Source organism: Populus euphratica, unplaced genomic scaffold (assembly GCF_000495115.2).
Source record: "Populus euphratica unplaced genomic scaffold, PopEup_1.0 scaffold1138.1, whole genome shotgun sequence".
NCBI lineage: Eukaryota > Viridiplantae > Streptophyta > Magnoliopsida > Malpighiales > Salicaceae > Populus > Populus euphratica.
Genome location: NW_011500990.1, coordinates 1 through 11,851, shown reverse-complemented (window position 1 = coordinate 11,851; position 11,851 = coordinate 1). Strand labels below are relative to the sequence as shown.

Here is an 11,851-nt window from a genome sequence, read left to right as displayed (position 1 = left end):
TAGTGTAACCTTTTCACCTTGACATAATAAACTTAGCTCAACATAATGAAAGAAAAAAATAAATAAACAAAAAAAAACTTAAATAAGATAAAAGTTAATTAAGTAAAGGAAAGGATATGAAAGGCATAAATAAGATATTAATGAAAATAAAACATAAAAATACAAAGAGAGAAAGCAAGAGCATGATCTTGATTTGGAGATCAAGATGCCTAAATGCATGGCAAATGCCTCTTTTTATTGGCCAAAATTAGGAACTACTGATTTGATGACTAATTGATGAGTGGGTGGCCAACTATTGACTTGCTGACAATCCTTATCTTCTCTTGTCTGCTCAAAATGTCATTGATAACTTTAGAATTGGAACCACTTGAAACATGAAAGTTGTAGGAAATTGTTTCAGCTTTCTAGAAAAAAAAATAGAGGTCATTTGAACTTATAAAACTCTAGATATGGGCCACACATTGAACAATATTCGGGTTGCAGGACAGATTCAAACTTCTTTGTTATTGCTACACTTTGGAATTCAAAATGGCCTTTTTAAAACTAGACCTTTGCATGAAAGTTGTAGGCCTGCCTATGTCTTACCTTTTCATCCAGACCTCCGTATAAGATCTACAACTCCAGATATGACCCAATTATTGTACAATGGTCTGGTTTGGACTACACCAGCATCTATTTTCTAAGTTTGACCATCTTTTTGTTCTTTTAATTTCAGTTCTTAAACTCATCAATCAATCCTTTCATTTATGTGATAGGTCTGCATTTAAAATGAACATTTACCCACTAGGTCAGGCCGAGTTTTAAAACTATAACTGTAACAGTCAAAAGTTTATCAATTCCCCATTCTAACAAACAATTCTCAATAACTTAACCAATTATCCCACTCATATGATTGAAAACTTGAAAAAAAATAAAGAATTCTTTTATGAAAATCCACTAATTATTAATCTAATAAGTTGTTAAGGACATATAGTTAATGTTTTGGATTAATATTCATGCGTCTGTTGTTAAGCATAATCATTGAACCCCTAAGAGTTGTCCTTAATCTTCCCTTCTCTTCAATATAAAGTTTCAAATGATTTCTCATAACAGTGAAATGAGAAGGAATGTCAAATCTAGGCTGCACGATCCTTGAAAAAAATCTAAATCCCTTACCCTCTATAAAATTAAAAGGAAACTCATTAATTATAACCATTTGTACTAATGCTTGTCTATATTTATTATAATTATAAATTATTACCTTATGAGTTCCTATATTTTGATCTCCTGATTCACCCTTCTCTTTTTTAGTTTCTAATACCAAATTGTTTTACTTCTTATCAACCACAAAATGAAAATTTTTGCATACTTTTAAATGACTTCACATAGTACTTGTCTCATTAATAATAGTATAACATGCATTTCCATAATAATTACATTCAGCTCTAAAGGTTTTAGGATCATTATCAAGTTTTGTAAAGTGATCCTAAATTTGTGACTTTTTTTCTATAATCGATATTTTTTTTCCTTGATGTAAGGACTTGAGGTTATTTACCTTTATTATTTATGGCAGATCCTGCAGTAGTTGATGTTGAGTTAATGTTTGAAGTTGGGGTATTGGTTGATATTGGGGTAGTGTTAGTGAATGAAGCATTTTAATTGTAAAGGTTTTTCATATGTAATTACTAAATGAAAACATGTTGATATTTATGAATGCTGAAATATGGAATACAACTTTTAAAAAAGGTTGATAGACAGGATAAAATGATGAAAAACATAGCATTTACCAAAGAACTCAAAAGAATAATTAATTGCAATGTCATGATGCAACAACCAACAACTATAGGTAAAAGAACCTAAAAAATAGATAAGCATAAGAAAAGATCAATTAGAAACAATCAAGAAAGAAAATAAAGGACTAAAAAACCAAACTGAAATTAAGATTGCATAAACCAAAAGAAGGAATAGACAACCAACTTGACTTGAAGCACATAAACAACAATGAATCTTGACAACCTTACTTGGAAAAATAGCAAAAAGCTTTTGAAAACAATAAAAAAAAAAGGGCCAAAGCATAACATGGCAATAGAACAAAACACAGAGCATGAAGAAAAGGATTTAACTGGCAAACTAAATAAATAAATAAAAAAACATAATGCATGATGAACATGTAAAGAGACAAAAGCAAACAAATAAATAAAAAGAGAGCAACAAGACTAGAAATAACACACCATAATTAAAAGAGAAATCGAAAAGCAACATAGAGTCATGGACTATTCTACAAAGCTATCCTATTTAAACTGCATAGTTATAGGAAAATACAAACTAAAAAAAGATAATTTTATTAAAATCTAAAATATGGTACACGTAGCTATGTTTGTTCAGCTTAACATCTAGTTTCTTTTCATTTTCTGTCAGTTTTTAATATTGTGTTTTTTTCCATGTAATTATGGTGATCTATCAAAGGAAGATATAAAATAGTTAACCAAACTATGATATGTTGTAAAAATACCTTTGTATTATTATTTTTTATGACATTGAAGGCAACCAATCCTTGATGAAAACAACTCCAAACCCTTACAAGAAACACAAAATCCACAACATAAATATGAACAACCAGGCAACATAAAAGTGTATGAAGAAACAAAATGAACAAAAAGCTAAACAATAACTAAGCCAAGAATAAAATCAAGAAGCCAATTGAGGTAAGGTTGGGCAAGAAAGAACCTTAGCTCCTTAGCAAAATCAATTCTTCCACGTACAAAAAGGTCACATCTAAGTACCATATACTTGAGCATAAAAAAAAATCTATTGTTATAGCAACAATAAAAGTCTTATATCCATAGTTAAAATTATCAACAAGGGAAGATTGGTTAGGCTGAAGACTTAGATTTCAAGAGTGACGACTCATCACAAACCATATAATAGTCAACTCTTTACTATTTGTAAAATCAAATGAAATTAGGTGTTGATTTTTTATGACAAGCACATGTTGTTTTAACAAAATTTAAAAACATCAAGAAATCAAAAACACATGTCAAAAAAAAAAATAACAGAGAGAGAAATCTTACTTCAAAGAACTGGTGTTGCTAGGATTTTAGTTCCGGAGATGCAAATTGAAGAATGAAGATTAAAAGGCTAGATGTGGCATATAGGACCTTGAGTGGGAGGTTTACTAGATCTAATGCTGACTCATGAAAATTATAGAACAAAATAAACTAATGATGATTGAAGAACATGGGTGTGGACTTGTGAGTGTTATAGTGGGAAGTTGTGAGGATTTAGGAGGTATGAAATGTCTATGTCTCTAAATGGAGGGGGGATTACTAAGGTTATTGGGTTAAAAGAAAATCTTATTTATTTCTTTATAGTATTTGTTTTAATCTGAACTAGTTCGATTTGGTTAGGGTTTATTGATTTCAGCATTACAAAACTGAACTGAACCATAAGTTTTTCTAAATATTCTAATATGTTTTTTTTTCATGGTTTAGTTTTTTTTTGTTATTTTCTTGGTTTTTTAATTTTTTAGCTCACCCCTAATTGTATATCAAAAAATTTAAGATCAACCATTCAACATTGTTGAAAGAAATTGAAAAGCCAACCTAAATGGATGATTGAAAACTCAAAGAAGAAGTCAAAAAATATTAGAAATGCAACTCCCACATCTTATTCTTTTCTTACTCAAAGTTCATCCAACTTAGAAGAAGATGATGTTATGTTTGGTGACAATGACAATATAAAGAGACCAATAGATAGCAGAATTGGCTTAAGCTAAGGGCCACTTGAGCAATGGCTCAAGACCCCAACTTGATAAAAAATTCTAAAACTAAATAAGATGTATTTATCAATTATGCTTTATAAATAAAGATTGCTCCACTTAACAAAAGACCATAAATACAAAATGAAGATTATCTAAGACCTTACTTTGTTGAGACCTCCTTTAACTTTAAGTTAGCTCTGATAGGTAGATAGGCAACAACAAAATAAAAAAATAAAAAAAATAAGGGTAGAATAAGTTTTCATATTTGATCGATCTTAAAGAATTATAAAGAACATGAAATGAAAACGGAATGTAAGAAGATTAAAAAAAAAAAGTATATACTTTAAAGGAAGAGAAAGTAATGACCAAATATAAAAAGAAAAAGTTAGAATGAGACAAGATTGTTATTATGCAAGGACTTTTATTACAATAACAACAAGAAAATAAGAGAATAATATTGACAAATACAACATACATGCCTTGACATTTAGTTGAATATCGGAAGATGCATCAAATGAATATATTAATTAAACGACATAATAATAATATAAAATAACATATACTAGAATACAATAAATATTCTAAAATGAAAAGGACATTGAGAATAATGATTTTATTATAGCATAAGACATATTTCATTGTGAATTACAATAATAAAATTATTATTTTGCCCCTTATTCAAATGAAAAGTAGTCTTGGTTATGAGAGTATCAGGGTCTTTTATTTATCAGGATCTTTTGTTTTATAAGAACAATGAAACTACTAAAATTCCATTGGAGATAGAAAAATTATATGTTTTTAGTTTAGGGGTATTATCAATTTTTTATGTTATGTTTAGATTACTAAAATACCCTTTAAGTCAACAAAATCAAATCTTTCAGTTTAGGGATATTTATGTCTTTTCAAGTTTTTTTTTTTGTTTTATCAAAGGCATTATTGTGTTTTACCATAGTAATATAATATTAAATTTCAAAAAGTTGTTGGTACTAGTGTGAAAGGCACCCCCACACTTTAGGTAGTATATGCAGCGCCTCTTGATGGTCGAGCCTATCCATTTATAGTGTGTTTAAATGCTTCTTTACGTCCTTTTTCAAGTGGTACATTATTAATAGTTAGTTAATTTGTCGACGGTAAACTTTATTTTCTTCCTCTCTCCTCTCCTAAAAAAATCAATTTGATATTCTTTAATTTTGGTATTTGTGCTTTGACCATTCTTTTTTTGATTTCTTATTTGTATCCCTAACTCTATTATAATAGCTTTATTCAATTTAGTTCTTCAATTCAAATTTACAATATATTATATTTTTGATTTGGTTTTTAATTATTTTATTTTTGATTTTTTTAATTGACCATTTTAAAAAGTTTTTTTTTTAATTTCATCCTTCAATCTAAGTTTATTTTGTGTTATTATTTTTAATTTGGTCCTTAATTTTTATTTTTTTATTGGAGTTATTTTTCTCTTTAATTTAATCCTCTAAATGAAGATTTATGTCTTTTTTTTAATTTATTTTTTGTTATTTTTTCTTTTGTACAAGTGTTATTTATTTTTAATTTAATCTTTCAATTTTATTTTTTTATATATTTCTTCTTTTTTTATATGGTCTTTATTCTTTGGATCCTTTTTTTTTAAAACTCATTTACAAAAGTTCTATTGGTTTTTTATGTGGTTTTTCTCATTATGTTTTTAAGGTGTTTGTTGTCTTCATCCAATTTTCTTATTCTTTTTTTACCCATCCAATTTTGTGCTTCTGTTGTTTTATTCCTAGGGTATCATAATTTTAATTAAAAAAATTATCTAATTAATATTATTATCTTTTTTTATTTTCTAATCAAATAAAATCAATTTATTAATTTCAGTCTGTCGGTCGGCGTTATAAATCAAATCATTATTATTTTTTTTATTTTCCTAAAACACATTTACATCATCAAACATCGTATTTTTGCTAAAAATATACGAGATTAATAGCATGGTTGTTAAGAGTCTTTGGCCGTGGATGCTGTAAATACAAGTCACCAAGGAAACCTATTAAGAAATATTTTTCAACACTCAAACTGTATAAAAGACCAAGAGAGATTAATCCTTCTATGTTTTCTGTCTCTGTTTCCCTTGTTTTAGTAATTATTTGGACCCCAAAACCTGCCGTTAAGCTGCAAACTCGAGTTAACAACAAGAAGAATTTCTTGAAAAGAAAAGCTCTTTTTGAGATATACAAGTAATAAAATTACCCTGCTGTCTTGCAATTGGTAATAAACTACACTACCTTACTTTTCGCTTCACAAAGAAAATTTCAGCTCTCCAAAGGTTTTATAACAGGTAAGAAAACACCTCTCCTGTTGATTCTGTCGAGAGAATCAAGGGTTTTTTTTTTTTTTCCAGAGGGATAGTATAAAATATTATACCTTTCTTGGATTGTCGTGATCTTGTTGCCGTCAAATTATTGTCTCCGAGACAACAGTCTTTAGTTCTTCACTTGTTCTACTTTTGTTGTGTTGTTTCTTAGCAGACATGCCTGAAAAAGCAGATAGCCAATCGTGGATTTTTCACCGTTCAAACTTTGTGCTCCAATGGCGTCTTCATGTACTAGCAGCCTTTGTCTTCCTCGGCTTGGTGGTTATTGGGAGCATAGATGGGGGTACCATTAGAAGCATCGTCGAATCAAGAAGGTCCACGAAGCAATATTCGACCATGAAACCTCACACACAACACCCTCTCACAAATATAACCCAGCGACAAGAAACCCTTCGAAATTTCTCTGCAATCACAAAAAATGGCACCACCAATACCCCATTAGCCCAAGAGAGCAACGACAAGAAACCTCACACACAACACCCGCTCACAAATCTAACCCAGCGACAAGAAACCCTTCAAAATTTCTCTACAATCATAAAAAATGGCACCACCAATAACCCATTAGCCCAAGAGAGCAACGACAATGATACCAGGGTCCCACCTAGTTCTAACATAGTACTGAAAAACGACGAGAATGTTTCTTTTGCTCAGAAATATTCAGATGGAGTTTTGGAGAATTTAGCCTCGCGAAGGAATGGATCAGATGGTAGTGTGAAGTGGGTGTCGCCTGAACTGGAGCCAAACTTGACGGAAAACCTTCTTTCAAGGTGGCTAGCTCCTGAAGGGGAGCCTTGTAGAGGGTCACGTACGGTGGAGATTGTGATTCCTGGACTGGATGGTAAAGATTTGATTGAGTTGACGGCTGGTGATAGTCATGAATTTGGTTTTCAAGCTCTGGATGAGTCCAAGAATCTTGTGTGTTCAGGTGGCGATTATTTCGAGACTGATCTTTCAGGGGAGGCATGGAAATCAAGGCCTTTAGTCAGGGATTTTGGAAATGGGTCTTACTCTATTTTGCTTCAAGTTCATCCTGATTTTTCTGGTGATTATAATCTTACTCTTATTTTGCTTTATAGGCATTTTCAAGGTCTTAAATTCTCACCATGGAGATTTGTTTTTGATAAACAATTGCGTAAGTTTCGAATCAAGTTTGTTAAGGGTGGTGCTCAGTTGCCAAAGATTGAAACTTGTGAAAAATCTGATTTCAATAGAGATCTTTGGCTAGGAAGGTGGACTAGGCAGGCTAAAAATGATGGTTGCCAAATCAGTAATGATGGCCGGTACCGCTGTCTGGCGCCAGATTTTCCATGCCAAAGTCCTTGGTGCAGTGGTTCTTTAGGGTTGTTAGAGAGTAATGGCTGGGTGTATTCAAGCCACTGTTCATTTAGGCTTTTCTCAGCTGATTCTGCTTGGAATTGCTTGAAGAATCGCTGGATTTTCTTTTGGGGTGATTCAAATCATGTTGATACTATAAGAAACATGCTCAATTTTGTGTTGGATTTGCCTCAAATACCATCAGTTCCTAGACGGTTTGATATGAACTTTTCAAACCCGAAAGATGCATCTCAAAGTGTTAGAATTACTAGCATTTTCAATGGTCATTGGAATGAGACAATGAATTATGAAGGATTTAATTCCTTGATGGATGAAGGATTTAGGCATCTGTTGAAGAAGTACTTCTCAGAGGAGACAGTGCCAGACACTATAATCATGAATTCAGGTTTACATGATGGCGTGCATTGGCATAGTTTTAGGGCATATTCAGAGGGAGCAGGGTATGCAGCATCATTCTGGAAAGAAGTCATGGATTCTGTGAAGCAGAGAGGGTTGGCAGTTCCGCAGATCTTTTACCGGACAACAATAGCCACTGGTGGGTATGCAAGATCACTAGCATTTAATCCGAACAAGATGGAGGTATTTAATTGGGTTGCATTAGATAAATTCAGGCGAGCTGGGTTGGTTTCTGGTGTGATAGATAATTTTGATATGACTTTTCCATGGCATTTTGACAATCGGTGCAGTGATGGGGTACATTATGGCAGAGCTCCAGCTAAGATGAAGTGGAGGGACGGTGAAATCGGCCACCAGTATTTTGTGGACCTCATGCTGGCTCATGTGCTGCTCAATGCTCTGTGTTCAAGGTAGCAAGTGAAGGACGCGGTTGATTTATTCTTTTGGCTGTCTATCAACAGCGGGGAGCACCTGTTGCCAGCTTTGCGGAACTAGCACATGGACATCATGTTGGCTCACACTGCTCTTTCTTGGTTAGGATTAGCATTCTTTATTTATTTGTAGATGCAATGTTTACAAGAGTATATTATGAGAGGCCATAAAATTTTCGAAAGACAATAACTACAGCATCTGTTATCATGTTCTATTGTAATTATTACATAGATATGGTGGGAGTTCAGTGTTCGTTTATGAAGTTCAATCAAATTGCGCTGTTGAAATCTGAAGTACAGGTATCTGAATTGCCTGGAATGATATTAGCTCGTTATATGCATGTAACGAAATGTATTTTTAAGTGAATTTCAATTGATTTAGCATTTTTCTGCAAGTGACTTGTGCGCAATGTTCTTACTTGATTAAGCAATTGTTTTGTGCTCTGGATGCCACTTCATAGCAGTTGCTCTATGGGCATAAAGTATTTAGGCAATGAAGGTCAAATGCTTGTTTAATTACAAATTCTTAGCTACGCATTTCATTCCGGTTGTCAAACATCGTTTCATTGATTTCTCAAACATTACAAATGTGAATACATATTTCATTCCCAGCTCTTTCTGCATAAAAAATTCACGAGTGATATCTTCAAGGAATTCTCACTTTCAGAAAGGTATTTTGAATGTGCGAGCGTGTGCTTTTGTATGTTTTTGTTAATGGAAGTAGCTATCAAAGACAGGTAATGTAAGAATTCTGTATGTTTCTGTTCATGCTTATTCAATACATTCAGAGAATGTTCATCTGTTTTCAACTTTGTCACCATGAAGTTCTGGATGCATGTTGAGGTTTTAACTTTTTAGAGGCTAACATATGAAGTGATTAAGGATGTTCCTTAAAGCTCATTTAGCATCCATTTCCCCTGAGTCTCTTCTTTGTCGAGAAAAACAGACTTTAGGAATCTGAATTCGTTCTCAAAAAATAAAATGGCATGTCCTTTGTTTAACATTTTTCTTCACTCTTGTTAAAGATGTTTTTGGCAATGAAAAACGAATTCAAATTCAAATGATTTCCAACCACTGTAGCGTACATTTGATGAGTACTTACTGGCAAAGGTGCCTTCTTTTGCCTTTTCTCCTTTATAGATACAAGTGAAAGTTTATTTAGAACATAATGACACATGAGAGAGGTAATGTTCATTTGAAGGTGGGTCATCAGCATCCAAAAACAAAATTCTAAGAAAAAAAAACATTTAGGAAACATTATTCCAGATGCATGCCCATCTTTAATTTGTTTGCCTAGCTAAACTTGCAGGGAATTAATTTTTTTGGGATTGTGATTAGGATTCTTTTTTAAAATATTTTTTTATTTAAAAATATATAAAATAATTATTTTTATTTTTAAAAAATTATTTTTAATACCAATATACAAAAATAATTTAAAAATATTAAAATAAATATTAATTTAAAATAAAAAAATTTAATTTTTTTTAAAATTTTGTGTAGAGAAATTAATGTCGTGGAGATCAGTTTTTAGCCCCACAAGATTAGAAAAATAAAATTCCAGTGGAATTACAAACATGGATCATTCTTGTATTCCACGTACACTAACCAATTACAACGTAAATGTTTGAATTAGGGTCAAAAGTAAAATGATGACCAACAACTGACATGATCTGATATGGTATCCAACGATACACTAACCGATAGATTATAGCGTTTTAAATGGTCTTTGGATGTATTTTATAAAAAAATTTACTTAAAATATATACTAAAATAATATTTTTTATTTTTAAAAATTTATTTTTACTATTAACATACTAAAATAATAAAAAAATAAAAAAAAAATTAAAAAAATTTTAATTTAATTTTTTTAAAAAATACAATATCACCACAAACATAAACATCACCTTATTTTCAATTTGAACCACACAAAAGTCGCTTTCCTAGGTTGGTTACTGGAAACCACATTATCTTGGACAAGGAACTTGGAAAATTCAAGGGTACGTGACATTGCTAGGGATTGTAGTGGTGCATATAAAAAATTATTACATTGATATTTTATAAATATTTTTTTTAATAATCTTAATATACTATATCAAAAATTAAAAAAATATAATATTAATAACCTTGAGGGGTGTAACTCACTGGTCAAGACTTCGTTTGATTTCTAAAAATCACCAATTCAAGTCTTACAAATTTTAAAACTACTGAAAGCTTATATGATTATTAATTTTAGAATCCGTAAAATTAATTGAGATATATACAAGTTGATTGTACATTCATATTAATTCCAAAAAAAAATCATATTAATATTTTTTTATTAAAAAATATTTTTACAAAAATGTACTTCACCACCCACCTTATTAAATAGACTCCTCTTGGAAACTCCTTTACAAACTTAATTCAACTTTTCTTTAAAAAAAAACATCTTAAGCTATTTAAATATTTTTATAAACTGATGAAGATAGAATCATAAATCCATTATAGTCTAGTTGATTAGGATACCCAGCTCGGCTCTTAGTCCCGCAATGAAAATTTGATTTTAGAAAAACACAAAAGAGTCATTTGAGGCATTATTATAGGCTTAAAGATCTCTTGTTAGGAAAAAAAATTATTAAATTTATTTAATTAAAACAAATACTCTAAATTTAGCTTTATGATTGTATTAGTTATTCATTTTTGTGATTGTATTTTTAATTTAGTTAATGAAGCCCTGTGTTTTCTAAATCTATTTAGGCTTTCTAGATTTGTTTAATTAATCTAATTATTGATTTATATCAAGTTTTAATGTTAACTATTTATGCTAATTATGCAACATTATTAAATATTTTCCATTTGATATATATATATATATATATATATATATATATTATTTATGTAGATTATATCATAAGTAAAACATATATTAAAGATAATTTTTAATAAAAAAAACTAGAGAAAATACAAACGTCATGATTGAACTATCACTATTACCATCATTATGCTAAGTTTTATTTTAAGAATGATTTCCTTTAATTTTCATTAAAAGTATTTCTGCCTCTAAAACACTTTAATAAAATAACTTTTTTGTTTTAGGTTTACTTTGTTTTACTATGACAATACAAATGCTTACATGGATAAAATACATCTTATAATTAAAAAAAATTAAATTAATGATCAATACAATATCTCCATATTGGCATTTGCCATAAGGTAGCCATTCCATTAATTAGATAAAGAGCAAGAATAAGGATTGATTAGATAAAGATTAGAAAACAAACAAAAAACTAATTTGCTTTATCAAAACCCTTTGTTTTATCAAAACCCTCCTTTTCAAGTATGGTTTTCACGCTTAGTTGAAGATTCAGGTTTCGGATGTTTATCAAATTATTGAATTTTTATTATATTATCAAGTTGTTTAGGTTAATTTAAAAAAAATAAATTAAAATGATATTATTTTAATAAAATAAAAAAAATTAACAAGTTATAACTGAAGTTTGACTAGGTTACCAAGTTAATTTATCGGGTTAACCATATCACACTAAGTTTTTTTTTTAATTCAACTCAGTTCCAATTCTAAATTGACCAGATTTTAAATTAACCTATCGGATCAAACAAGTTCTA

General features: G+C 30.2%; 1 protein-coding gene across 4 annotated transcripts; it reads left to right on the top strand.

The window, feature by feature from the left end:
• The first annotated feature begins 5,824 nt into the window (after positions 1–5,824).
• Positions 5,825–8,646, top strand: LOC105116974 (uncharacterized). Of its 4 annotated transcripts, none has more exons than XM_011014494.1 (2): positions 5,825–6,053; positions 6,244–8,646. In XM_011014494.1, exon 2 carries the CDS (start codon positions 6,246–6,248, stop codon positions 8,232–8,234), a length of 1,989 nt encoding a protein of 662 aa, XP_011012796.1. In that variant the 5' UTR covers positions 5,825–6,053; positions 6,244–6,245; the 3' UTR covers positions 8,235–8,646. The 4 variants fall into 4 exon arrangements, with proteins under 4 accessions (XP_011012796.1, XP_011012797.1, XP_011012795.1 ...); XM_011014495.1 differs by having other exon boundaries at positions 6,241–8,646; XM_011014493.1 differs by lacking the exon at positions 5,825–6,053 and having other exon boundaries at positions 6,060–8,262; positions 8,302–8,646.
• Positions 8,647–11,851: the final 3,205 nt, after the last annotated feature.